This window comes from Leishmania panamensis, assembly GCF_000755165.1.
Source record: "Leishmania panamensis strain MHOM/PA/94/PSC-1 chromosome 34 sequence".
Lineage (NCBI taxonomy): Eukaryota > Euglenozoa > Kinetoplastea > Trypanosomatida > Trypanosomatidae > Leishmania > Leishmania panamensis.
In genome coordinates this window covers 945,666-972,671 of record NC_025881.1, presented here as the reverse complement: position 1 = coordinate 972,671, position 27,006 = coordinate 945,666, and the positions used below count along the sequence as shown (strand labels likewise).

Here is a 27,006-nt window from a genome sequence, read left to right as displayed (position 1 = left end):
ACCATTCCCTTCCATATATATGGGGTGGAACTCCACTCTGCCCCCCCTCCCGACTGGCCAGGGGCCCACTGCGCCGTGCAACGGTGCGGTAGGCACGCGTTACAGCAATGTACTGATTCAGCCATGTCAGCATGATGCCTGCTTCAAACCCCGCCCATCCCCACTTCGAAGGTCATCTCTCAGCCGCTTACATTGTGTCGGCCACCACGTGGCTGACATATTGCCTATTGTATGAATGACACAAGCGGGTTTATTGTCGCAAGTCGCTCTGTCGCCACGCCATCTAGGATCTCAATGCCGACATCAGTAGCGATACACTACTGTGACAGTCCTACATTGTAGGCACTTGGCCCTGTCACCGCCAGAAGCGGCTTGGCAATAACAGGGGTGGGGAGCTGCTTGGCTTTTTCCCCACAGAGTAGCAACACGGGACCCTGGTGCCACGCTGAGATGACCCTCTTCACGTCGAAAGAAGAGCTACAAAGTAAAGAGGACAAAACAAGGACATGGGGCGTATAAGCCTTCGAGGGTTACTCGCTGTCTCCTATCTTCGCCCCATAGTAGACTACGCTCTCTTACCTCGGTCGGAACACGCACACATGCGTCCATCGTACGCTCTCTCACTAGACAGGTGTTGATATATATATATATATGTTTGCGCCTCTGTAAGTCTCTACCCGTGTGTGTGTGTGTGTGTGTGTGTCTGTGTATTCCTGTGTTCTCAGAACTGTCTTATCTCCTCCTCCTCTTTTCAATCAAAACAGTCCTTTGTGCCACCCCCAACTTACCCCATTCTGTTGCTTCGGTGCGCAGGACTGTTAGCATTGCGATGTGGATTTCGGTGGAGCCCACGCCTTTGGTACTTCGTGGCACGCAAAACTTCTCTCATGACTGTCTCCGTGTCAATAGGCATGTCTGACAGCGTAAACGGATTAAACAGTTTTGCACGTGCAGCGAAGAATTCATGCGATCATCTCTTCTCCACTAAACTTTCCAAACCTCGCCTCGTAGCCTCTCTAACCACACCGATGCTTTCCCAACCTGCTGCTTGAAGAATACCGCCTTTCAGGACTCAACAGCTGAGCCCATTCTTCGCTCTTTCTTCTCTTCTCCTGTCCTCTGTCCTATGCCCAATCTCTGTTCTCTGAATGGGAAATAGAAAGCACTGTGTCTCTTTGGCGGCTCCTCCTCAATGTCAGACACTGGGTCCTCCCCCGACAGCACCACACGGTGGGTACCCCCTGCAGAGACTATCTACGATGCTTGCCGGCGCGGTAACGCCGAGCGCTTCATGGGATACGTAGAGAAGGGTGGATGCCTCAGCGAGTGTGATGATCAGAAACTCACTTTGCTTCATCACGCCGCCTTTTCGGGCAACATGGCCTTTGTCAAAGCAATCCTTGACCGCAGCGGCACGCAGCAAGTTATGATTGATGCTGCCGACAGGGAAGGGTGGACGCCGTTGCACTACGCCGCGGATCGTGGACACACGCAGGTCGCTGCAGCGCTACTCGACGAAGGGGCCAGCGTAAACGCACGCGACACCGCGAAGCGCACACCCATGCATCTCGCCGCTCTCTCCGGTAGAGCAGATGTAGTGGCGATGCTGCTTCGCAATGGTGCCTCAAAGACGGCCAAGAATGTGGCGGGCATGACCCCGGTGGATTGTGCCAAGGAGGCGGACCAAGCAGCTGTTATTGCGCAGCTCGAGTAGTAAGTAAGCGCACTGTGTTGGTGGGGAAGGTGGACGTGCAGATGCACTCATGGTGGAAACTGGCTACGCTCCTAACAACTCTGACAGTAGTGAAAAGGTGCTTGTATGTTTGGAACGTTTTGATTGGCCCGTGTGCGTGTGTGTGTGTGTGTGTGTGCTCACGAGCTCGCTCAACTCGATTGTGACTCCTGCGCTTCTCTCGGTAGCGAAGAGGCCTGTAGAGCCACTGACTTGGCCGCCACCTGGCACAGCTCTTCTTTGGTCTTGACCCGGTGTTCTCGGCGCAAATGCGTGTGCTCTACTGCGCTCAAAAGTGTGCCTTCCATGGAAATGGTCGGCTCCGGGAGCGCAACCTTGAGGCTCGCAGCGACAGAATACATGTCTGTGGACGACGGAGGATGAGGCGTGTCTCTCCCTTGCGTATCCCTCTCCGCAGCGCTGCCTAGTGCTGCTCACCCCCATCCACTCTGCTGCAAGTTTCCCTCGTGTATATGGCGTCGTGGGATGAGCGTATCTTTCTGCACTCCTCCCCTCTCTGTTCTCCCTCCTCTCTCATGCCATTGACTGCCTTCTCTTGCTGATGCGTGTGCAGTTTGCTTCACGGTACATGAACAAACACACAGCAAGCAAGGAAGACTTCCATAGACACACTCGCACACGTCTGTTCATAGATATCCCTCGGCATCACCATAGAGGCAACGCCTGCTGTGCACCCGCCCCTACGTTGCTCTTCTCATTGTGTAACGGGCTGCTTTGGCAACCGCTGAGTGGGATCCCAGCTGTGGTCGAGAATGCGCTCAACCGAGACGCCATCACAGGATATGGCTGAGCCGTTGCCATCTGCCCCATTGCTAGAGGTCGCCACCAGCACACGGTTCCCCGCGCCTGGCGGCGATGATGGCAAGCGTGAAGAAGTCACCATGCTCTCCGGCTTTTCTCCATCCGTTTCCACCGTCGACGCCTCCACACTCGTGGGGCCCACAGCCAGAGACAAACTCACGAAACACCCAGTGGAGAAGATCGTCGTAGCCAACGAAGGTGCGAGCACTCCTTCTCTTGTGGGCGACACGACACAGTTCAGGATAACGAAGAGGTTGCCGTTTCTGGCGGACACGGAGGGCACCGAGGTGATTCTTGGTGAAACCTCACAGGGCTTCTTGTCCTCACCACTACCGTCTTCCGCAACGACCTGCAACTACCATTGCACCCCCCAGCACAGCACTGACGCCTCCAGTCCGGAAGATAAAGAATTAGACCGGCATGTTGACGGAGGCGATGACGATGATGCGGCGCGAGGCAACGCGATACAAGACAAGTACAACATCACATCCGGGTGGGTCGACAACCTCCCGACAGGCGACTCAACTGCTTCCCTTGATAAACCCATGCACGGCACTGCTAGTTCCGAGGTACCGTCTGTGGCGCCATTCATAGGGAGCAAGAAGCGCAGGCGCGGAGGAGCTGGTGGGAAGCATGACCCTGCGAACGGTGGTGGTGGGGAACGCAAGCGTCGCGCGCAGAGGGCTGATGATGCCGAGGTCCAAGCAGCCTTCAAGCACTCCCAGCGAGTGCTGCGGAAGCAGGCAAAATCGGTGAACATGAGAGACGTGTTCTCCCAGACGCTTTCACTACCGTTGCCGCTGCAAGTCCCCACTGATACTCTGGGCAACCCCTCATCCTTTCCTTCCAAGACCCCGCTTGCTGACACGCCCACTAACGACAGCGATGCAAATGCTGATGCCGCTACTACTGCTACGGCGGGTGTGTCCTCGTCCTCATCGCTCCGAATTCGCTCCCCTGCTTGCTCACCAGCGTCGCTTTTATCGCCGTCTTCGCCATCAAGCAGCAGCGTGTGGTCCCCAGGTGTGGTAGGAGAGCTGACGAGCCGGTTCCTTGCACAGGTGCAGCAGCAGAAGCGGCAGAAGTTTGAGCAGATGGTATCACGAGAGCTTACCCAGTCCCAGACGTTGAGCCAGACGCAGAGCCTTACACAACACCCACGACAGCACGGCGATGCTGAGAATGGTCAGGGCAGTGGCGACGGCGAGTACAACCCTCGTACGTGCACGTACTACGGGATGGCGAATGACTTCACCATACCGGTTGACGAGCTCGTGATTGGGGACGAGGACAATGAGGCGGCGAACTGGATGCCGGCCGATCCGTCCTCGCCTACCTCACAGCACGCGCGGCGCATGATCCAGCGGGATCCAGTTACAAGCGACGAGACTGTGCTACTGGGAGCCAGCTCGGGCGAGGAGGGGAGATTTGCGTCGTGCTCCAACACGCTTGCCGAAGGTCAAAAGGCTGAGGACGAGGAGGTGTCACAGCAGCAAGAGCAGGCAATGAGGTCGCTCGCCCGCAAGCATGAAATCTGGAAGCTGAAGCAGCAACAGCTGCGGGCCCAGGAGCAGGTCGAATTGGACGAGCGCGCTAAGGCAATGCAGAAACAGCGGTCGACCAAACTCGTCACAGCTGTCACCGCCGCTGCCGCTTCTTCCGGCAACATCCACTTTGCCCGCGGCGACGCTGAAGGGACTCCGGCGACGCCTGCGCCGTTGTTCACCTGCTCCTTTCGCACTTATCAGGCTTCTGCAACAGGCATAGACCGCGGCAATGACAGTGGTGGTGTGAATGCTACTGTGGCCCCGCGCTCTACTCAATCGGCAAAATTGTCTGCAGAGGCTATTTCAATGATTCGCCGCATCAACAGCTTTGACAACACCTCAACCCAGCGCGTCGTCGTCTTTGGCACAGCGGCGTCGAAACAGGGGAAGGATAAGCGCATGCAGCGGTGAAGACCATGCGTGAAGAGGAAAGGGGCAGTGTGAGGTGCATCCTTGGTCGGCATCAGATGTCCTGGTCTCCTTTGATCCCTCCTCTGCCACGCAGCAGATACTGGGGGCCGTCACGACACCATACATGGGGGAGATGGAGCCCCCTATAACCCCTGCAGGTGCTCTCCTTCCTGGTTGTTGTTGTTTTTTTTGTGTGGGGATGTGTGTATGTGTGTAGTGTGCACCTCATTTTCGAACTGTTTCGGTGCCTGTCAGTCCGTTGTAAGGCAAGCTATTCCGCGGAGCGGGGGAAGAGGGCGGCGTCCTTCTCCTGTTTGTATGGCCATCGATGTGGTGGCTGTTATCTGCTATCTGAAGGAGGGGGAGGTGCGGCAGTGACAACTGCCGCACGGCTGCTGAAGCAGCTGCCGTTTATCTTGTCGGTGAGGCACCAGATTCGAGCTGTGCGTTATGCTGGCCTCTCCTCCTCCTCCAGTACCCTGAGTCCCCATATCCCCTCCCTTTATTGTACACCTCTTCGTCACCCACGTCTTCGTCGAGCCATTTTCTTCTTGGATCAAAGGAAAAGGGCCCACACGCAGCACACTCTGCGGCTCAAACAAACGCAGTATTGTCCATACGCAGTACAACAGGGATGGTGCTGGACAAGAGCCGCATTTCAATTCTCAGCTCCACTAAAGTGGATGGCGACAAACTCAGCAGTGTAGGGGATACAATGGAGTCCCTGGTCCCCGCTAGCCGTCGGCTGCAGCTTGAGGAGGAGAGGTGCTGCCCTCTTTGCTGTGTCACGTACGGCGCCCTCATCTCCAGCGCCGCGGTGTTTTGTATCGCGGTATCCGGCACCGCAGTGTCTATCTTTGCAGAGTCGCGCGTGAACTATACAGTGAATGGTGCGATGCGGCAGACTGCATGGATTGCGTTCCCGGGCGTGCTGGTAGGTGCCACGCTGCATTACTTCATGGCAGAGGCGATGTGGAGCAACAAGAAAAACTCGTGGGGTCAAGCGTGGACGAAGGCGATAGTTGCAAACGCGGGGCTCTGGACCACAGCAATCTGCCTCGGCACTCTCGCATGGCGAAAGGGGCTGCCGCTCACTTCCGCAGGTCGTCGCCTCTATCACCGCTACCCAATCCCCTCTGAACCTCTGGAGGTACGACTGCTGCGCACCAGTCGTGAATTTTTCACCGGAATGGGCGCCACCTACTGGCTGAGCGGGGTGGCGAGCGGCCACCTGGGCTTTGTCACATGTGTTTCGTTTTGTGTGTCAGCAAATCGCCCGTACTTCATGATGGCTCCGCACGGCGGATACGCGCACCGGTGTATGCCGCCGTGGCGACGACAGCAGCTCCATGCAATGGCGCTGGGAGGTGCCTCGACGGAGCAGCTCACCGTGGCGCAGCAGCAGGAGCGAACCCCCAAGAAGCCATCCATCAAGTGATTCTGACCATCTTTGGCGCGTTGCTGTTCAAATCCCAGATTGAAGGGAAGGTGCATGCCGCTCTCGTGGGTAGACCTCAGCAAGCTTTTCATCTGGGGACGTTCGTCTTGGTGCCCCACCGTGGGTACCTGGGCATTCTAGCACCACGTATGTATGCACGTGTGTGTGTGTGTCTTCCGCTAGAAAATGGGTCGGAGTCATCTTTGTGACTCTGTAGCTCTTGTTTACACAAAGGACTCTGTAAGGAGAGGTCAGTGCAACACGGATTGGCAGGTGTCTCTCGCGCAGACAACACGCTGGCACTCTTCCGGTGTAGTCTGTCTTGTGATGGCTGCCGCTTTTATTCGTGGGAAAAAAAAGAAAACGAGAACATTGTTAGTTCTACAGTGCATAGTTGAGCACCTTTGCGCATGCCAAACTGCTCATCCTGCAGTGACTTTTCAGCTGTGACGCTTCACTCATTCACCCCTGCCTCCCTCCCTCGACTCTGTGTCGTGGTGACGTCCTCCGCTCCTTGTTCTCTCCTTACCCACCCTTTTATCGGTGGTGGGGGGGGCGAGACACGCCGTTGCCAGTGCAACTCCCTCCTTCTCTTTCTAGGGACACGGAGCCTTCTTTCCTCCTCCTCTCACATGACGAAGGACCGTCTCCACTACCGTCTCTCGAAGAGGCACGCTCATGGCATGGAGGAGGTGGAGCGGTCTATTGGCATCACCTGCTCACGCTATGCCACGGCAGCCGCCAAAACTGACGGATGCCGCCCCGTAGCGCTCATGAAGTGGTCCTTCGACGACTATATAGTGGAGGAGGAGCTACCAAGCGACGCCTTCGTTTCATCTATGTCAGTGGACGTTAAGTCTCGCACGAGCTTCGTTCTGCGTCTCCTCAGCGAAGGGGTACCAGACACTGTTGTGGAACGGCAGTTGCGTGAGCGATTGCCGCGGCACATGCCGTTTCACTTCCTTTCCCCCGTTGACTTCGTCAGCTGCGCGTCGCGCTACGTTTGGCTGCGTTGTGATGGCGCACAGGCGGCCCAGTTGCTGAGCGACTCCTTTCAGCGTGAACAGCTGTGGCACACTGGGACAGGAGATGTGTACGTCAGTCCTCTGCAGGAGGTGCGTGTCGATCCCAAGGCTGAGCATTTCCCTCTTCACTTGCTCCCCAGCACCCGGTACACCGTCACCCTGCGCAATATTCAAGGCAGCTTAGGCGATGTGCTGCCGCAGCTTCGAAGTGTCGCCCAAAACGGGTTTCTGAACTACTCCCACGCTGCTCGGCACGGTGTGGGGCTTTACCGGGTTTACAAAGACACGACGCTGCTGCTGCGTCGCGAGTACGGCGAATTCCTCCGAAACTATCTGAGACGCCTCACCGAAGGCACCACCCAAGTGGAGCGAGAGATGCCTGTACTGCAGGAGGTGCTCGCCTCACCGCGCAGTTCGAGGCGTGATTGGAGCGGCGTGGTTGAAGGAATGGAGGCTGCCGTCAAGTGTGACGCGCAGGCTTACGCGCGGACACGGCAGACTGGTGTTTACCCACCCCATCACGATCTGCTCCTGGACTTCGTACGTCGGGCAGCAGACGTTGCGCCGCGTCACCATGACTCGGCCCAGATCATTCGCGAAGCAGTGCGGCCGCTCGTCCTTCAAGAGGCACTGCACGCTATCACAGACGTGCACTTTAACGCACTGGCTTCCCTCCGCTGGCAACGCGGAGGTGACGCCGTCGCAGTTGGGGACATTGTTCGAGTTCACGACCTGACCTCTCAGCAGCCCGCTGCAGCTGATAGCGCACTCGACGTCTTCGTTGGTGCGGCGGACCACATCAACGGCGCGATGCTCTCTTCAGCGCATCAAGAGTGGTCAGCGCTCTCACTTGAGCAACTCCGTGCTGCGCCCACGACGGCTGCCTACCGACGCATTGCCACCAAAGCAGAGGCTGCCCAGTATCGCCTTACCGATGTTGTGCTGCCGACGTTTGGCAGGCATGTGGCCCACCTTCCACTCATGTCGGAGGAGAAGGGCGATGCTCTCTTTGCCACTCTCGCTAAAGAGCTTCGGGTGGAAGGCCTAGCCGAAATGCGCCTCGCACCACGCGCAGCTTTTCGCCCGCTCCTACAGCTGCCCAACAACATGTCGTTTTACCTGGTGGATGAGAAACGCGGCTGGGACTGGGAAGAGGACGCCGGAGCGGCGCTTCTCAAGGCGTCGCTCTACCACGATCAGGATGGAATTCTACGCTACCGATCGCCCATGTCGCGGCGGACGGGCAAAAACATGGTGGCACGTCTTGGGATTCGTGATGACACTGCCCGCAGGTTTTTCCTCAAGCCGGCACAGAAGCTCGGCATGACGTGTGTAATGCAGTTCACGCTTCCTGCCGGAAGCCACGCGACATCGGCGATTCGAGAGGCATTTATGATGGCCACTCTCTCCCCCTCCGCCATCTTCCGCCTGCTGACCGCCAGGTGGTCGTGATGGCGAGCTGTCAGACTCAGGACCGCGGCTGGCATTCCTGTGTGCATCTCCTGCTCCCCATGCCAAGACACTTCCGCGATCCCGTCCCGCCATTGCACTCCCGCTTTTTCTTCCGTGTCTGCGCGTATGTGGATACCTCTCGTCGTCTTTGGTAATGATCACAGCACTACTCGTCTCACGCCCCCCCCCCCACGAAAAAAAAGGGACAGCCATGAAACGAATGAAGGATGAATCAAGCGAGGGGTGCGCAGGTACGACGAGCCCCCGTTGTCACCAATGTGTACGTTCACGTGAGCGAGTGCCCTCATTCTTCGGACTCTATGGCTTTCCTCTTCTCCTCCCCCCTCCTACTCTCGACCTATCTCCACTCAGCGTCTCCTCCTATCGTGCGCGTCCCTTGTTGCCGTCGCCCCCCGCCTCTCGTTTCCAGCGCGTGCGCACCGGCACAGACGTGTGCGACACAGGCAGGCACGCTCATCATCGTGTGCCTTCAGAGCATTGGCCTTCTCTTTTGGTGGTACTTTGTGGTACAGCGACATACACCTGGAGGCAACAAGGAAAAATACGTGTAACCTGCGACGACAGTGTCGAAGGACGCCACAGCATCACGTTCTGGCTTTGGGGAGACACTTGTCGGCGGTCACCTCGTACTCCTCTATCGCACGAACCTCTCTCCCCTCATAGATGCACTCGCGTAGAACTCATTCATACCCATCACCATAGCACAAGCATGTTGCGCATCCGTGTCGGCCTCCGACTGCGATTTGTGAGGCTACCGCACATCGACGGCGAGCGCGTGTTTCGCGATGTGATCAGCTTCGTAGAGCCGGAGGATCGAAGCTATGACGATCTTCGCGCGCTGGTGGAGGCGAAGATCAGCTTCATGGAGCTCGGACACTCCGACTTCACCGTCTTCCACGCCGAGGAGCACAGCGGTGACCGTATTGTCGTGGACACTGCCTACTTTAGTGCGCTCCTGCGGCAATGGGCACGCAGAGGGACAAAAGAACGTTCGCTGCCTAAGCGAACCGCCGTGCCGGAGATGGCAGGACTAACTCTTCTCGGCGAGTCGCCCTCGACCCTTATTAGCCCCGAATATCAAGACCATTGTAGTGGCGCCGGTGTACGCGCGGTGCACACGGGCGACACGAGTAATGATGACGGCGGCGACGACGACGACGACGATCGTCCACCGGATATACTGGCGTGCTTTGAAATTGAACTACACAGTAGTCAGTCTGTTGCTGCGGCTACCACCGCCGCCACCTCAGGTATGGTTTCGTCCACGTCTCGTGTGGTGCCGTCACCGGTGCAGTGTGCCGCGCTCACGCGCGAGAACCTAGCACGGCTGTGCGACGGTGAGGACACGAAACTTGGTGCGTCAGTCTTAGTCCCAGCGCCTGGGGCTGCATCACTGAACAAACAGGTCGGTGGGATAGACCTCCGCACGGCTTTGCGGAGCGCCCATCCACCTGACCCTAATACCGAAGTTCTGGTGCCTGTTCGCGAGCTGACGTGCCCGCCCGGGCACGTCAAGTTCTACTTGCGCTGCATCCTGCTTGCCGTGCGCTTCAAAACACCTAAGCCTGGGCTGATGGTAGCCGAACTCGACCTGGGCGACGCCGAGGACGTCACGCAGGCGATCACCGCAGTCACTTTTGACGAGGTGGTTCACAAGGCCATACGCGACCACCTTCGCGGGGACCGCCGGCAAGTTCTGGAGCTGCGCCAGGTGTACGTGCGGCGTAAGAATGACGTGGACGTACGCTACCAGACCAACGCGCACCCGCTGCTGCTTCGCCTCGATCGGTCGTCTAAAATGGAGGTGGTGCGCATCCTCGCAACGCCGGCGCCGCAGCCAGGCGGTGGTGCCATCGTCACGGTGCGCGAGCAGCTAGGCTCGGCAGGGGTCGTGGACGTGACCCAATTCATGGGGCGGAAGCCGCAGCCGCATCGGTTACATCACTTCTCTAGTGGTGCTAGTGGCGCTTCATCATCAGAGAACGGCACCTCTTTCGGCGGAGTCGGCGGTGGCGCGTATCCTCCTGCGTGCTCCTCGTCCTCCTCCTCCTCGGGCCCGCGACGAACGACCTTCACCATGAGCACCTCCAGCGGCAATGCTGGCGCGAGCACAGCGCTTGTCAGTGGTGTGGTTCCGTCGAACTTCGGACAGGAGCTGCGCAGTCGTCAAGAGATGCTGCTCCGCCAGCAACGCCCCGTGGATGTCCCACCGATTGAGCCTGGAGTCGCGATTGTCACTGCGCGCGATGTTCGCGAGCGTGAGCCACTGGTGGAGCAGCACGCCAACCGCGAGGAACAGCGAAAGATGCGTATTCGCCGCAAGGTAGAGGTGTCAACGCAGTGTCTGCTCTGTGGGCTGGATTGCAGTAACGCGGCAGCTTGCATGGCAGTGGTCCGGCAGCAGCTCACGAAAAGCTCGCGCAACCGCGGCACACAAGTGCCTGAATTCGAGCAGGTGAAGCGCGACCTCTCCGACCGTCGGCGGGTCCCGGAGGGGAAGGCGCCTACGCGACTGTTATGCACACAGACCTTTGTGAACAGCGCTACTCGCACCGTGCACGTCGTTCACCCGCGCTGCGCACACCTGTGCTCCGCCTACCAAAGTGGGAGCGAGTTGGAAGATATTGTCGTGTGCGACCTGAGTATGAACATGTGCGCGCTTTGCGGGATGCCCGGCGCGTGCGTGGCTTGCTACCACCCCCTGTGTACGGAGATGTTCCACGTGGTGTGTGCCCTCTACAGTGGCGGCTACGTAAACTTTGGCCAGCGCGATCCTTTTTTGCCCTGCCCCGCCTGCCCGCGGCACACGCAGGTGGTCGTATCGAAGAAGAGGTTAGAGGGAAGCAACATCTTGCATGTTGATCACAGCTGCTGGGAGGATGGAGTCGCCTTCGACTCGCGTGTGGTGGAGGCCACAGACCTCCGCGACCCGGACCAGAACGACGGCCAATGACCGTTTAACCACACGTACGGCTGCACTGGAGACGCAACCACAAGGCCAGTGCAGAGGGACGGCTCCACGGTGCCGCTTGCTCGCGTCCCCCTTCCGCGTCCCACCCTTTCCATACTGGACACACTTTGTTTTGCTTCTTTACTGAAGCGAGTTCGCATAGACCCACCCTCAACAAAGCGAATCACAAGTGGAGCCAAGTGCATTTGTGGCGCTTTAGGCCCTCCCCCCCCCTCCTCGGCGCTTTCGCGTGGTGTGAACTGCCGCTCACAAATGCCGTATGGGTTGTGATTTTAGGGGTAGCACGTCGGTTGGGTTCGATACCCTCGCACTATTCTGGCATGCTTTCACCTGTTCTCTTTCGAAGTGGGGCAACCGGTGTGCTTCTCCTTCTCTCCTGCGGATCGGCTCATCACACACATACCCACCCACACGCACACACATCCACAGCCACTACCGGCGATTTCGGGAGCGGCGCACGGGAACGCCAGCACTGACACTCTTGTTCCTTTATGTCCCCGTGCACCAAGCAGTGCTCGCTTACGATCCTACCACAGCTTCCATACATATACAAGACATGACGGAGTCACCGCCAAAGCTGACCCCGCCACCAAACGGGAGCGCGCTGCTGCGGGAAAACCTCTTTGAGGAGAAGAAGGATGACGACGACGGCGAGCTACTGAAGCGGCGCGAACCGACAATGCTGCTGAAGGGAAAGAAGCTCATTGCCCCTCCTTCGGACGGCACGAAGCGCTACACTGTCGTCTTTGACCTCGATGAAACCGTTGTGTATGCGAGGGACGGCCCCCTCTATGCACGCGCGTACCTGAAAGACCTTTTCCGCTTCATCAAGGACGACTTCGAGGTGATTGTGTGGACCGCCGGCGAGCGCGACTACGCCAAGTGCATCCTCGAGGAGATCAACGAGGACCACATCATCCAGCACCTCGTCTACCGGCACGAGAAGTGGTTCCGCGAGGAGGACTACACAAAGGACTTGCGACAACTTGGCCGAGACCTGAACTATACCCTCATGATCGAGAACACCCCTGACTGCGTGCGCGCAAACCCGCAGAACAGCATCATCGTGGAGGACTTCGAGGTACTGCCAGAGACAACCGAGGAAGAAGGCTCGATGCCAACGTCGCCGGTGCCCACGCCCCCGCCCCCGCCAGCGCAGGCGGCGGATATGATCCCAACGGCGGACGAAGCGAAGGACACCGCTGCACTGCAAGCCAGCAGCACAGCCGCGGCTGCGAGGTCGGCAGCGGAGGGCGGAGGCGGCAGCGGCGGTTCGCAATCACCACTGCGACGGCGCCGCACCACTGATCGCACACTCTTTCTCTTGCGCGAGCTGTTACAGTCGCTTCTGAAAAGCGGGGATACGGTGCCGCGCTTTCTTGCCTCGTGCGAGCTGCTCTCGCGACAGACGGTGATCGGTTCTGACGGCAGTGACATCCCCATCTACCACCTCGGCACACGGAGGAGACGCAAGGACGCGGGGGTGCAGCGGAAGCAAGTGCGGATAAACCGAGACAAGTCATCGGCAGCTGCTGCCCCCGCTGAGGCCACATCGCCTTCTCAGGACGCACCGGCGGAGAGCGCAGCGAAAGAGAAGACGCTGCCTGCCGAGGACAGCGACGGCAGCGATCACGTGGCGCACTCGAGCGACTCGTCAGCCGACACACCACAGTCTCCCTCCGCAGACCCACCGCGGCAGGGTGTGCAGGACCAGCTAGAGTGCGCACATGCTGGAGGCGTGGGCAAAGAGGAAGAAGGAGCACTGCATCCCTGATACGTCGCTGCTTACACACACACACATTGTACAGTATCCATGTTCCATCTCATGTCGTCCTCATCTGGTTTTTCCTCCGTCCCTGCCAAACGTCATTCTCTATGCTCCACCTACGCAGAGGCTGCCGCGTTCTCTTGCTTTCTCGCCCCTCACAGACGGCATCTTCCACACGAAAGAACACAAGAGGAAACCGAAACATGCAGCTGCATCAACAACCGTCGAGGTGCTGAAGGGGATGAGGTGGGCTCTCACTGCCCGATAGGCCCCACCGCCTTTTGCATCACTGTCGTACAACCCTGTCACATTCTAGCTCGTAACTCTGTCCTTCAAACCTCCTTCCTTCCTTCCCTCCCCCGTCCCCTACTATCACCGCCCTCTGCGTCTCTCGCCCTTGTAGAATCGCACTTGCGCGCCAACCCGATTGCCCTCTGGGTGCCACAATTCACAGTCTAGTAGGAACATCTCCCGTCGCTCCCACATGCAGCACTGCTGTCTCTAGCGACGTTTCACCCATTTATGGAACTCCCTTTCCTCCCTCCATACCGCAACAGTAGTACTCCCTTCCAGTCACAAGTAAAACAAGCACGCAGGCTTGAAAGCGATGAAGCTGCAACCACGCGAGCGTCGAGAGCGGCAAGACTACCTTGTGGAGCACGCGGCTGCGCTGCAGCTGGGCAAGCTCTACCTCGGTTGGGGCCGCGGCAAACCACGCCTAAAGTCCAAGCGCGCAACACCCACGGTTGAGTCAAAGCAGAAGGTGGCGAAGACATCGCCACGCGCGCCAGCCAAGGAGACGAAGAAGGTACGCAGGAACCCTGCCTCACCTGTACTCCCCGTCGCGAAGCGTCCTCCTGGAAGGCCGCGCAAAACGTCACCACCGGCCGCGCGAGTCGAGAGCACGCCGACCAAAAGCAAAAGCTGCGGACGTCCCCCTACGACCCCAGCGAAGGCACCCCGAAAGCCAACCGCGCGGGAGAGCGTGCGATCTGGCAAGAACCTGAACCCGGCAGTCAAGCCACTTTCCTCAAAGGCGGTGGCGGCCGTGGGTAACGGCGACAAGCTGCCATGCAAGCCACCGCCGCGCGCTCCCCGCAAGACTGCTGCGGTGCTTACCACGAAGACTGTCGTGCAGCACCGTCGCAGGGCCAACAGGAATGCACCACCGGTGATCCCCAACCCAGTCCCTACGCCGGCACTCTCGCTCGGTGAAGCAGAGGAGGCAGTGGACGGCAGCAACGTTTCCGTGCTCGTGCGCACCATGAACGGCACGAGCTTCGGCCTGGCATGCACCTTCGAGTCGACTCTGTACGACCTCAAGCGCCGCATCCTCGAGATCATCATACCACGCGCCGCGTCGGCGTCTCCGGCGCCGGCGGTGCGCTTGCCGATGCTGGTCATGAACGGGCGGGCGCTTGGGCCTGAGACCGCCACCCTGGCCGCGCTGCGCTTCCCGGCGCGGCCGACGGTCTACTGCTTTCCGGAGCCTGGCTGAGCGGCGCCGAGGCCCCCGCTGGCCGTCCCGGGCAGGGGGTCGGCGGGTCGCTCTGGGGGCGCCCACCCCCTGCCCGGCATGCGCAGGCGAGCACGCCCCACCCCCCACCCCGCAGGACCGCCGCCACCCCATGCGCAGAGAAACCGATGCTATTCAGAAACCGCAACACCCACGCGCGCTGATGGTTTGTAGTTGTCTATACGCTTCACACTACGCGAGGCGTGGACGAACTCGCGCATTCGTACTCTGGCGTGACCTCTGCTTCCATCTCCCACAGTCTCACCATCTATCCCCTCCCCCCTCCTTTTTGGCAGGGACATGTTGCTCAATATTTGAAAAAGAGTACGGCGTTTGGAAAGCCGTCTCGAACCTTCGGAAGTCAGTGTAGTGGATGAGGAGCAGCGGATTCACGAGCACCCTCTTTGCGTGAGAGCTTGCGGTATGTTGTGCAGGTTGTCGCTGCGTAGCACAACCCCTTCGTAGGCTCGACACCCGCATGTAGTCGCGTTGCCGCCCAGCTCGTGGTGCCCGACAGGTTGAGAGCGTGTCGTGTGGGTGCGGGGGAGAGAGTATGGCGAAGCCCGCGCAACACCAGAAGACGACAAATGATCTTAGCCCTCTCCTGATGCAGCGAGGAGAGCGTGAAATGAGGGAGTTTAAAGAGGGGCTCAATGACAGCATCGATGTGGAGAGTGTCGGTGAATGGTCGGAGAGAACCACACGAGAAGCAGACTAGCGGCAGGAGCAGTTGCAGGATCGCTTTTGTGAAACAGAGAGACATCCGTACGGCCAAGCACCACCCCCTCTGAGTCGTCCTCGGAGATGCTTGATAGAACAGCAACGGCGCTGAGTCGCTCTCCTCGTTTCTCCTTCATTCTCATTTCTTCGTATTGAGTAATCGAGATCGGCAACTGCAACATCCCATCCGTACTAACCACACACACACACACCTCCCCACTGCCGGAGCATACCCGGCGGGGACAGGCGACAAGAGGAAATTAGAAGAAAAAGAGAGAACAGAAGGCACGCCACGGTGCCAGCGACAGCGGCGATCACTGGGTATCTGCAAGCTTCACTCACGCCCCGTCCTCCTCATCCTCTGTTTCAGAGCTTTCCTCAAGGGACGTCACCCACCCACCCACCCACACACACACACACACTAGACGTAGTAGTCGAAAGGGATGCGGCTGCGTCCGATAGGGCTAAACAAGCGGCGAACGAGGCTGAGACAGTAGTTATCGATGCGCATCTCCGCAGCAGGAAGGCAGCCCCCTGCCTGCTTCCCCGACGGCGACTGCTGCTGGGTGCGCATCGTCTCCTTCACGGTGGAGTTGGTGGCACTCAGCATAACGTAGCGCGCCGCACACGGGATCACCAGAATGGCACCTATGATCGCGGCGAAAATGCAGAGGATGCAAGAGGCAGCCAGCCAGATCAAATGCGACTGGTCGTTTGCTAGCGTAAAATCAGTCGTCACAACGGTAATAAAGGAACGAATGAGGACATAGAGCGCGAGGAAGCTTGTCATGATGAAGAAACCGCCAAAGAAGCGGAACGTCCGCTTTCCCACGCAGCTCCCGAGGATACTGCAGTGGTGGTCAAACTCCTCCACGCAGACGTCGCAGAACTGACAGTGTGTGCTGCGTGGCGGCCGAAGGATGTGGCACGTCGGGCACACCTTGCACACAACAGGCTTCCCGCTTACGAGGACGACCGCGGGCTCTGCCGGCTGCTGCGACTGCGAGGCAGGCGGGATGATGCCGGGGTCGAGGGTGACCGACAGTATCAGGCACGTGACGGATGTGGCGGTGAAAAAGGCTGTGAAGAGGTACGTGAGCCACTCTCCGCGCGGCACGACAACCGTCACGAACAGAGTTGCGAAGAAAAGAATCGGTGCACCAACGAAAACGGCGTGCCAGCTTTCGGCCGTCACCACGCAGCACCACACAATACGCAGCCGGCCGAGGGCCCGCTTCGTCGTGCCTGGCGGCAGGTGCATGGATTGGTCGTACAGACTTTTGAACTGCCGCACAGGAGTAGCGGAGGGGGGCACGGGGACGCACGGCATAGGGGCAGGCGCACGCGCACTCACGTGCCGTTCCACAGCTGGTGACGCCACCGAAGCTGAGCCACCCGATGAAAAGAGGCCGGTGCCACCCGCAGATTCCTGGGCACTCACACAGTCCACCGCATGTGCATCGGAGCTCTCGCCAGTTTTAAGGAAAGTGCAGCTGTCGCGACTCCAATCATCGGTAACGTTGATAACGACAGGGATTTTCTCCATGTCGTGTAGCGAGGAGGTCAGGTGCGTGGTGGAGCACGCATGGGCCTCGCCAAGCTGAACGGGAGGCGATGTGCGCTTCATCACGTGACCAGCTAGCCAGGAAGAAGAGGCGAGGAGGAGAAGACGTGCCGAAAGGTAGGAGTGTGATTTCTTTGCCGCCACGGCGGCAAAGGGGAGAGGGTACGAGGTGGGCGCGCTTTGCTACGTGAAGCAGATGTGTGCACCCAACGCAGCATGCAGTCCTCTGTAAAGCGACAATGGAAAACAAAAAGGGAAAGAAGAGATATGGAGAAGAGACAGGGTAGGCAAAGGAGAATCAGCACAGTAACTCGCGTGTCCGTGAACACTGTATGCTGTACAGGAGGTGCGAATGGGAAAGGGAGAACATGTGATCAACGAGCAGAGTCACTGGCGTACCACCTCGGTAAGGACCTCCTCCCTCACCTTCTGCGTTTGAGGGACGAATGCGGGATTGCAAAGGCTACTCCTCTTGTATCAGAGCTCTGTGCATTTGCTCTCATGCCTCGCATCTCTGCTTAAGTATCGGTAGGTGACGAGCACCGCCGTTCATCACGGTTGCCATAGCTGAACCGCGCCACATACAGGCACAGACATCCCTCACACCATTACAACTACAGCCCCGCGCGCTGCCGCAAAGCGGTAGCCTTGGCGCGTTGCTCATGCTCCAGCTCCTCCTCTAGCGTGTCCACATCGAAGCCGAGCCCGCGCATCTCGTGCAAGTACCGCTGCGTCGGGTCCTCGTCCCTCTCAGCGTGCGCATCACCGGCGGCCTCGACAGCCGGAGGCGCGGTTGCCTCGAGCTCCCGCTTCTTTTTCTTCATGGCCCACGTGAAGACGCCCAGGCCGACTGCGCACACGACAAAGGAACGCAGCCCGCGAGCCGCCACCTTCTTCAGGATTTCCGTGTTTTCACCGAATGCCTGTTCGCCCAAGTCCTGCGCTAGCCGCACCTCTTCTGCCGCCCTTGTGTCCAGCTCGGGCGCGCCCTGGGTCGCGTCAGCTACGGAGAGCTCTGGTGGCGAGCGAATGGACTCTGCAGACCCATTCGCAGGCGGCGCTGACGACGAGACCTCTCGACGCGGCACTAGAACCAGACGAGTCGTGCGCAAACCGGACACCGCAAGCCACGCCGAACAACCTGCAGAAGAGCGTCGCAGCGCGTTCGAGCTGAGTCGCTGCATGGTGCGCCTTTCTGCTCAGCGGCAAGTGGGACACTGAGCTGCCTTGAGGCCCTCCACATACGAAAAAGGGAATGAGTCCGGGATGAGAGAGCACCGAAAAGAACAAAAAAGTGTCAACGAGTGAAACACACCGTGCGCACAGCTGCACACGGAAACAAACGAGTTGATCTTCGCAGCTGCGCAATGTGGCTTGGCAAGTGGCACTGGGTGACCAGTCGAACAGGGAGAGCGCCAGCACCCTACACATCAAAGGAGAGAAAGTTAAAGCCCCGGCAGAAGTACCAAGTCACTCATAAAGAGGAAGGGACGGAGAACGAGAGAAGAATGGGGAGACGAAGTAGATGATAACAAGTGTGAGCGTCCACACGGTGTTCTCCACAGTGATCGACGCCATCGTGTACAGTGCCTTCAGGGAACTCTCAACAGTGCCCGCAGCAGCTGTGGGCAATGGTAGCAAGTGGAAATCAGCCTTGTTGACTCACGCAAGCACCTGCGTTTCGTTTCACCGCGTACACTCGGAGAAGAGGACCGCGCTCCGCCCTCCCCTGCGTATTCTGCTTCTCATGGATTGCTTGTCGCTTCGTAGAACAGTGGGGAAAGCTCTGCAGCGACCCCGCGTGCGTACGGGGGCCGAAGAACATCAACACAACAGTGAGGATACGGCTATCGCCGTGGCACCGGCGGGCACGATGCCTGCCAAATCGCAGAAAGCGCCTCGATTCCAGTCTAAGTCTAAGAGTATCGCAGGACCAAGAACGAAAAGAAAAACAAACCAAGTGCGACACCACGGTCCAGTCGACATCAATTCAGCACAGGAGTAACGAGAGACACCACGAGGCAAAGTGAAGGAAGAAAGTCAACGTGGCGTGCGCGTTTGTGCCTGTGCCAAATATTAACCAACAACGATAACAACAGGAGCGCCGATACGTAGCAGAAGTACCTACCACCACCACCTGTAATGGGTCTTGGCACAAACCTGTCACAGGCCGCAGCAATCAGCAGAGGCACATAGACGTCCCTGACCCTACCCTACCACGTGCAACGTAAGCCTACGTGGTGCTCCGTAGCGAGAGCGTCACCTCGCTTTCTGTATCTGCAAGAGAACAAACCACGCACCATGAAGAGGCAAAGAGTGGTGGAAAAGAAGCCACCGATAGCTGCGGTCGAGCACACGCAGCACCGTCAGTGCCAACCGCATTGTGCCCGTCAACAACTGAAGAACCTAAGCTTTTTTCTCCTTCTTGTTGCTTGTTGTGTAGAGTGTTTGGATTGTCCTGCTCGCTATGCCAGCGCTGAAATGGCCATTCGCGTTTGCATTCCTCCCAACCGCTAGGTGACAGGCAGTACTGGTGTGCTCCAAATGCTTACAAGCCATTGGTCCTCGTAATACCAGCGACGTGGCTTACGCTGTTCGTCCGCCTCCTCGACACGGTGCGACGCCGCGGCACACGCTTGCCACAGCTGCTATTCACATCGCTCGTCAAGGTGGCGGATGTGTTTGTCCTTAGAAGCGGGCGGACAGGATGCCCACGCACGAGCGGACTGTTTGTACGGCTGAGGGTACTAAGAGACGCAACACGGGTGATGGACATGCCTGAGCGGTGCAAGGACGTTGGCGGGTCGTTGAAGGATGGCGAGGGTCGACGAATGCCACTCGGCGTCACCGTCGAGTTGGCGCGGGGGCGTTCTTGCGGTTTGCCATTACTACCTGGCCTCGGCACGAGAGTGGAAGGGTTACGACGGAAAGGACTCTCACGAATGCTTGGCTGGCGCGCCGGGGTCAGTGGGCGATGAGCTACGGTGATGTGTTCCCGCTGCTCCGCGATGGCGTCCACTTTGCGACCGAGGATGGTGATGACCGACTGAAGATTAAGGCAGTCCGCCTCGCGATCGGCGAGCTCGTTGGAGATGATTGAAAGGCGCTCCTCAAACATCTCACGTTGGCGGCGCAGCTCCGCCTCGAATATTATTTTCTGCCGAAGCAGCTCTGCACGGAGGGCGTCTATGTCGTCTGAGCTCATTTCCGCCTCTCAGATCACTGGTGAACGTTGTGCAAACGGCCACCACCACAGTTCCTCCCTCCAGTGTTTGCCGTGTGGATGGGTGTTGTAGAGGAAACAAGTGAGGTATCGTTGTGAGGGGCCTTTGAATCTATAGAGCAGCGCAACAACGCTTTGTGGATACGGAAAACAGCGATCGAAACAGGTCTCGCGTCTCTCTCTCTCTCTCTCTCGCTCGCTTGCTCGCTCGCTTGCTCTAGGTGTGTATTTCCCTGTGCCGATGAGTGCTGTGTAAGTCACAGAGAGGAAAAGCAAATGGATGGCAGTATGCCGTTGTCCCACCGGAGATTTAGAGGTGCAGGGCAGTACAGAAAAGAGATGCTTCAGATGCTCACAGGGAATACGTGCCGCACACCCTAAGAGCGAGAGCACGCTGACAGCTTGCTTTCTTCCTGGTGTTTTGCAGGGCTGACGGTCATCTTTGAGTCCACCATTTTTCGTTGATGGGCACGTGTGCATCCAAGGCGGGAAACTAAGAGGTCCTCAGAGTACTCCGAAATAGGGTGGTGTTGATGCATAGAGGTGTCCGCTGCCCGGTATGTTTTTACCTCGATTTCACGTGTCCTCCATGACCAACGCGACTCCGAGCACAGACGTAGAAGAAAGAGTCCCTTTCTCTCCCTAACGTGGTGAAATGACTCGGCTGAGGGAGAGCGGGAGGTAGAGAGACAGAAGGTGGCGTGAAGAGATGGCTCAGATAGGAAAACGGGGAGAGAACGCGCAGACAATCCTACACACATGCAAGCACAACAGCCGTACGGAGAAAGAGAGAGAGCACAGCGCTGACGAGCGAAAAGGAAGCGAAAACATCATCAATCAGCGCATGCTACTCGTACTTGAACAGTAGCAAGGAAACAGGGGAAGAGAAGAGCGGCAGACAGAAAACGACGACACGAACAAACGTGCGAAAGTCAACACACACACTCACGCACACACACACACACACACGTACACATACAGAACACAGGCGGGGGTTGGCAAGTTTAAGAATGTAGAAAAAAAAGGAGCAGAATTTGGGCCAGTGGGTTGCACTTCTCTTCTTTTCATGGCATGTCAGAGAGAGAGCGCGCGCGTGCGTGCTCGTAATGATCGCGCTCGATCAGAAACTCAATCAGGTGCAGTGACATGCGCTCGCTAAGATTTTCATTGGCTGGTGTTCTGCTGTGAGCCACCGCGGGCACAAGAGAGAAGAGGAGGTAAAGAGCGCCTCCCCCACTCCCCCCTCCCCTCCCAAACCCCACAGATCGAACTATGATACGTCGAGGATGCCCTCCCAGTCGTCTCGGCTCGTGTTTCAGGTGACCGTGCGATGACCTCCACGACGGAGAAGAGGGCAAAACAAAAAATGAACTCGACTAGGGGATATACTCTGCGGGGTACAAGCGGACGCAGCAGCACAAACACGCGTCCACACGCCCGTAGTGTTGTCCCCAATTTTTTGCTCTGCCGAGCGAATGCGTCGCCTAATTGCTCGTTGTGCCTACACGGGTCCTCTTCCGTCCTCATTTCCCACCACGCAGCGCTGAGTGCGCAACTGCCGTCGCCCACATCATCACTGTTGCTACGGAGGAAGCTTACAGTAGCGAAGAAGAAGAAGGGAGTAATGAGAAGCTCACGAAGAACAAAGAGGCAAGACAGCAAAAGTGATTGCAATGGTGGTGTAGTTGATGGAACTCACAGCCAATGAAAGGGGCACTACGCTCGACGCCAGGACGGCCTAGAAAGGTCCTACAAGCAGGCGGAGGAGAAGGGGCAAGGTACGAGCAGTGGGGAGCAGTCGCTTCGAGAGTGCAAAACAGATACACTCCCTTTCTTATGCCTGTTCCCCCGCTCTGCCTCACCTCTACCACCACCACCCCCTCGCAGCACCCCGTTGCTTATGGCCACTCAACTGCTGCTGACGTTTTGCCGCGTGTCTTCTGTCGGGCGCATAAAAACTTGAACGGCAGAGAAAGGAGTCGTGAGAAGAGAGTATGGCACAGGCGCACAGACAGAGACACACACAGTAACGAAGACAAAAAGGGGAGAGGCACAACGTGGCAGTGAGGACGATGTCGACTACCACCATGACGCGGTGGCGAGGAAGAGGGGGGGCTTATCTGCCGCATCGAAGCAGGGCAAAACGGCATGCGCAGACACACACGCGCACACACCGGAGCAGAAATTACTCTGGAAAGCAAAGCCAGAAGAGCGAAGAAAGGGGTGGGGGGGAGAAACAGAGGAGTTGCCGGACACGTATTCACGTTGAGTGAAAAGTAGATTGATAAGCAGGTGGCGGAACGTAGGCGCCATACATACCTTAAAGATACACACATACACCCCTCTGCCCGTCGACGGAAAACAGCAACGAAGTATGGGACATGTGAGAAGCACTAGCACGGTTGCCGGGAGTAGGAACGGAAGAGGCGAAAGTACAGCATGCGACGAGATACAAAGCCAATCCCCATCCCGTTTTCCTCACTGGCGCAGACTAAGCAGCGATCGCCTCACTCATACCCCAATCGCAGGGCAGACATCACAGCACAAAAATACGAAAAAAAAGGGGGAAGGAGGGGGGACGCACACACACCACATAAGGAGAGAGGTGATGCTGCAACAGGGGAGAGGCAGGGAAAAGCTACGCGCGATCCAAAGAAAAGGGAGGAGAGGGTGATGAAATGAAACAAGCATGAGAGTTGAAGCCGAACAGAACCGGCGCTGACACCACAGAGCACGAGAACGAGAAGAGGTGATGGCAATTTCGAAAAGCGTGCCTCAGGTGCACAGACCCGAGCCACTCACACAGGCAGAGACAGGAGAGCAGCGAATGGGGAGACAGAGGGAGCCTGGTCCACCGCCTAGTACACATCCTTGAGATAGCGGTGGTCGCTCTCCATGCGCCGCAGATACTCAATAGCTGCCATGCGCGTCATGCCTCCGCGGTCCTGCAGCAGCGCCGCCAGTGCCCGGTCCACGTCCTTCGCCATGCAGGATGCATCACCGGACAAGAAGACGAGGCAGCCACCGCCGGAGGTGCTTGTGAGCATCCCGTAGAGGAGATCCTTGTGCTTATCGATGAGAGACGTGACGTATATTTTTTCCTCTTGATCTCTACTAAAGGCGCAATCTACCATCGTGATGACCGAGTTGGAGAGTGGCTCCGTCGAGTGCGTCTTGCTACGGCGTGCTGCCAGCCCGGCATGGGAAGTAGGGTGATCAATGTCCCATTGCCGCATCTCTGCCGGCGCCATGGTCCAGCGCTGCAATTCCTCCTCCACAAAGTACTCGGTTTGGCGATACTGCGCACCGAAGAGGAAGACGGTTGGGCCGTACTGGGCCGCCGGTTGCTTTCGCATTAGGGCCTCCTTCTTGTAGCAAAGCCCCACCATAGCAGCAGCGCCGGTGCCAGGACCAATCATCAGTATCGGGCGGTTTTCTCCAATGCGCTGCGGAAGATGAAAGGCGCTGATGCGAACGTAAGCGAACACCTCCTCCCCTTCCTCGACCCGGTGGGCGAGGTAGGAGCTGGCCAGCCCGTCCGTGAGCACTCGCACGATAATCTCGACCTTGGTGCCGTGGGACATACGGTCCGACGCGATAGAGTAGTAGCGCGGCTGTGTGCGCGGCATGATCTCGATGAAGTGGCCAAGCGGAATGCAGCAGCAGCTGGGGAACTTCTCGAGGTAGTCCACAACGGTGCGCAGCTTCTTCGGCTTCAGCGCAGAGGAGGTCCTCGCACCAGTCTCCTCCACCTCCTTCTCTGCGGGGAGACGGAGAAGGTCGAGGAAGGCCTCCTTCTGAACCAGGTCCGTACAGTACTTGGCGAGAACGCGCAAGGTCGACTTCTTCGGACGGCCGCACAGATCCACGTAGCGCTGCAGTACCACCCGCAAAGGTACACAGGCCGGAAGCACGTTGCGCAGAATTCCGCGCGACGGCACCGTCTCGCACAGTTCCACCGACGTCTCCAGCTCGTCTGCTGGGATGGAGAGAGCCTTGGCGTAACGCGCCACCATCTCCGGCGGGCTCGTGGGAAAGATCCCAAGATGGTCGCCCGCTTGGTACGAGATGCCCGTGCCCTCCGCCTCAAAGCAGAAGCAGTAGACACTGCTGCCGTCGCTGTCGCGTGGCTGGGTCAGCTGCGTCTTCGTTACCAGGCGGATCCTTGTGGGGTTCATCAGTGACGGCTCCAGCAGCATCGGTGGCGGCGGAAATGGGAGTGAGAGGGGTGGTGCGCTCGTGCTTTCCGCTTCCACGCTGCTGCTCGGTATTGCGGTGCTTGAGAGAGCTCTGTGGTTCGAGGCCGCGTTGTCGGTGACGACAGGCGCGCTTGGTGCTGCTGTAGCCGCGGTGGCGCCACAAGGGCATGCCTGAGGGGTGGTGGACGTGGTGGCTGCCGTCGTCGCTGCAGCGGAAGACAGGAAGCGGAACTGCAGCTCGGGCTTTGGTGGTGCCCGCGTGCCAGTTGTCATCTCCAGACCACACTTCTCCTCCAGTGCCAGCATCACCTTCTCCTGCCACTCGTCGAAGACGTCTTCCTGCATGCCGTTGCGAGCGTCGCCAAAGCCGACACGATGCACGCTAATGCCGCCGCCTTTTTTGAGGAGCGTGTTCGTGTCCGTGGCGGAACGGCAGTAGTACTTGTAGGAACTGTCCCCGAGACCAAACACTGCGTAGTAGACGTGCTTGAATGGCGCCTCCGCTGTAGCGGAAAACGGCGCCGCAGGTGCAGCCGCGTCACTAGACTGGGTAGATACCTTGTCAGTGGTAGCTCGCCGCACCGCCGCCTGCATTTCGTGGAAAAGAGCCATGAAGTTACCAGTTGGATCGCCCTCACCAGCTGTCGCGACAATGAAGATGTACACCAGCGGCGGACTCGACTCTTTCGCCTTCTCAGGAGTTTTGCAGAGCTTCTTCTTGGCAGTGTGACTATTGGGAGAAGTTACCTTGATGGGGTGAAACAGTGGCACGTTCCGCTTATTGTGGTACAAGTAGTCCTCCATGTAGCTCCAACGACTAGGGTCAATGAGAGCTGCCTGGACGCCGCGGTCGCGCAGTGTCATGACGAAGCCCTTCGCCAGCGCCTCGGCATTGCCAGACTCGCTGCCATAAATAACCTTCACAGTCGCGGACTCATCGTCAAGGTCGGCGTCGCTAATGTCTCCCGAGTCCTGCGAGGCGCTTCCACCATTCAAGCACTGAGCGTGCGCCTCACGGGCCGCTTTTATTTGCTTCACGTACCGCTCAGCAAACTCTCGACGCTCACGCTGCACCTTTCGCTGTCGCCGCAGCAGCACCGAAGAGGTGGCGCCAAGCACCAACAGCCCCACCAGGGCTAAGTACCGCTTCTGCACCATTATGCCTCTTTACTCGATTGACACAGTAAGGAGAGAGAAAAGGACCAACCGCGGTTCCGCTGCCGAGAAGTCTTTGTCTCTGTGATATCCCCCGCGCGTCACTACTGGAAGGCCAAAACGAAAGCAACACGTGAGAGTAATCAATAGAAACGCAGCTGAGCACGCGTCGCGGGAAGAGGAGGAGGAACACAGCGCAACGCTTTGCCTATTTTTCTTTGGCCTGCGTTCCACCAAAAATGCGACGAGTACCGCCAAACGACGCAGCGGCATACACGCACACACAGCAGCGAAATCCACTTCACTCCACCAACCGTACGCAAGGGGAGAGGGAGAACAAAACACTCTGTACAAACTGAAAAAAAGGGGGAGCGACCGGTAGAGCGAAACCACACACCTCGTCGACAATAACGAGATGAAACAGTAAGAATGACAGACAGACAGACAGACACACGCACTTAAGAAGTTACAGAGAGAGATAGAGGGGGGGGAAGTAGCGCAAATTGGAAAAGGAAAGAAGTCCCCTCCACGACTTTTACATCCCTGATTTGTTGTGTGTGTGTGTGTGTGTGTGGGCTCACAGAAAGGGTAACAAAGACACACGTGGTCGGAGTGAGACAGGCGCCGACCAAAACAAACAGGCGGAAGACAAAGAAAGTAACGCTGCTCGCTCCTCTCTTGCGTTTCACCACAGCCAAATGTGTCTCAGAGAACGAGAGGGGGAGAGGCAGTGCGGCTGCGTAGCGACAGAGCAGGAGGGCGGAGACCAAGTTGAGAGAGAAAAGCAGCAATCACAATAAAAGAGAGACTCAGTTCACACGGAAGATGGAAGGGAAAACACACAGAAAAGAGGCCTGTGATCCGCAGACGAGGGGCACCGACGCCGACGTCACGCCGAGAAGAATCAAAGAAGTGCGAGAAGATAGCCAGCGTTTGGGTGGGATTGGTAGGGGAGGGGGTAAAAGGGGGCGATGGAAAGAATGAACGAATGCGTCGCGTACAAGAATAGAGAAGAAAAAAAGCGCGAACACAGAGAGGAGAGCTGAAAGGAGGGAAATGGGAAAAGAGAGAGAGCGCGCAAATGAAAAATAGGAAGAGGAGTGATCGCGAACCGAGAGAAAAGAGAAGGAGAACTGAGTGACGCCGACTTCGATGGTTTTGCTAAGGCTGACTTTGTGTTCACATGCAAAATGTAAAGAGCCAAACTAACACAGAGAAAAAAACCACGCACGCGAAATGAAGGTGGAAAACGAAGCTGAAAACGAAAATGAAAGCGATCGGGCGGAAACGCCTGAAGCAACCATCAAAGAAAAGAAAAGAGAGGGTAGAAGACAGTGGAGCTTCTCTTGTGACTGACAGTGCGCGTTGGTGTGAACGGGGAGGAGGACCCAGGCTCACACGCAGAGAGAGAAGCTATGTTACGGTAGACCAAAAGAGCCACC

At 57.8% G+C, this 27,006-nt stretch overlaps 11 protein-coding genes across 11 annotated transcripts, besides 1 other annotated feature; 7 read left to right on the top strand and 4 right to left on the bottom strand.

The window, feature by feature from the left end:
• Window positions 1-463: part of a repeat region that runs on past the window's edge.
• Window positions 464-1,192: 729 nt separating this feature from the next.
• LPMP_342510 (ankyrin repeat protein, putative) lies at window positions 1,193-1,714 on the top strand (the record flags this gene model as incomplete). The annotated part of the gene is made up of 1 exon (XM_010704375.1): window positions 1,193-1,714. The coding sequence occupies one exon, from the start codon at window positions 1,193-1,195 to the stop codon at window positions 1,712-1,714; it is 522 nt and encodes a 173-aa protein (XP_010702677.1).
• Window positions 1,715-2,505: 791 nt separating this feature from the next.
• On the top strand, window positions 2,506-4,512 carry LPMP_342500 (hypothetical protein; the record flags this gene model as incomplete). Its single annotated transcript, XM_010704374.1, has 1 exon — window positions 2,506-4,512. The coding sequence occupies one exon, from the start codon at window positions 2,506-2,508 to the stop codon at window positions 4,510-4,512; it is 2,007 nt and encodes a 668-aa protein (XP_010702676.1).
• Window positions 4,513-5,146: 634 nt separating this feature from the next.
• LPMP_342490 (hypothetical protein) lies at window positions 5,147-5,950 on the top strand (the record flags this gene model as incomplete). The annotated part of the gene is made up of 1 exon (XM_010704373.1): window positions 5,147-5,950. One exon carries the CDS (start codon window positions 5,147-5,149, stop codon window positions 5,948-5,950), a length of 804 nt encoding a protein of 267 aa, XP_010702675.1.
• Window positions 5,951-6,723: 773 nt separating this feature from the next.
• Window positions 6,724-8,427, top strand: LPMP_342480 (pseudouridine synthase, putative; the record flags this gene model as incomplete). Its single annotated transcript, XM_010704372.1, has 1 exon — window positions 6,724-8,427. One exon carries the CDS (start codon window positions 6,724-6,726, stop codon window positions 8,425-8,427), a length of 1,704 nt encoding a protein of 567 aa, XP_010702674.1.
• A 730-nt stretch (window positions 8,428-9,157) lies between these two features.
• LPMP_342470 (hypothetical protein) lies at window positions 9,158-11,401 on the top strand (the record flags this gene model as incomplete). Its single annotated transcript, XM_010704371.1, has 1 exon — window positions 9,158-11,401. The coding sequence occupies one exon, from the start codon at window positions 9,158-9,160 to the stop codon at window positions 11,399-11,401; it is 2,244 nt and encodes a 747-aa protein (XP_010702673.1).
• A 574-nt stretch (window positions 11,402-11,975) lies between these two features.
• Window positions 11,976-13,193, top strand: LPMP_342460 (TFIIF-stimulated CTD phosphatase, putative; the record flags this gene model as incomplete). The annotated part of the gene is made up of 1 exon (XM_010704370.1): window positions 11,976-13,193. One exon carries the CDS (start codon window positions 11,976-11,978, stop codon window positions 13,191-13,193), a length of 1,218 nt encoding a protein of 405 aa, XP_010702672.1.
• Window positions 13,194-13,794: 601 nt separating this feature from the next.
• LPMP_342450 (hypothetical protein) lies at window positions 13,795-14,685 on the top strand (the record flags this gene model as incomplete). The annotated part of the gene is made up of 1 exon (XM_010704369.1): window positions 13,795-14,685. The coding sequence occupies one exon, from the start codon at window positions 13,795-13,797 to the stop codon at window positions 14,683-14,685; it is 891 nt and encodes a 296-aa protein (XP_010702671.1).
• A 1,159-nt stretch (window positions 14,686-15,844) lies between these two features.
• On the bottom strand, window positions 15,845-16,684 carry LPMP_342440 (DHHC-type palmitoyltransferase, putative; the record flags this gene model as incomplete). The annotated part of the gene is made up of 1 exon (XM_010704368.1): window positions 15,845-16,684. One exon carries the CDS (start codon window positions 16,682-16,684, stop codon window positions 15,845-15,847), a length of 840 nt encoding a protein of 279 aa, XP_010702670.1.
• Window positions 16,685-17,601: 917 nt separating this feature from the next.
• Window positions 17,602-18,171, bottom strand: LPMP_342430 (hypothetical protein; the record flags this gene model as incomplete). The annotated part of the gene is made up of 1 exon (XM_010704367.1): window positions 17,602-18,171. The coding sequence occupies one exon, from the start codon at window positions 18,169-18,171 to the stop codon at window positions 17,602-17,604; it is 570 nt and encodes a 189-aa protein (XP_010702669.1).
• Window positions 18,172-19,535: 1,364 nt separating this feature from the next.
• LPMP_342420 (hypothetical protein) lies at window positions 19,536-20,192 on the bottom strand (the record flags this gene model as incomplete). Its single annotated transcript, XM_010704366.1, has 1 exon — window positions 19,536-20,192. One exon carries the CDS (start codon window positions 20,190-20,192, stop codon window positions 19,536-19,538), a length of 657 nt encoding a protein of 218 aa, XP_010702668.1.
• A 2,876-nt stretch (window positions 20,193-23,068) lies between these two features.
• On the bottom strand, window positions 23,069-25,567 carry LPMP_342410 (cytochrome P450 reductase, putative; the record flags this gene model as incomplete). The annotated part of the gene is made up of 1 exon (XM_010704365.1): window positions 23,069-25,567. The coding sequence occupies one exon, from the start codon at window positions 25,565-25,567 to the stop codon at window positions 23,069-23,071; it is 2,499 nt and encodes an 832-aa protein (XP_010702667.1).
• Between the last annotated feature and the right edge of the window lie 1,439 nt (window positions 25,568-27,006).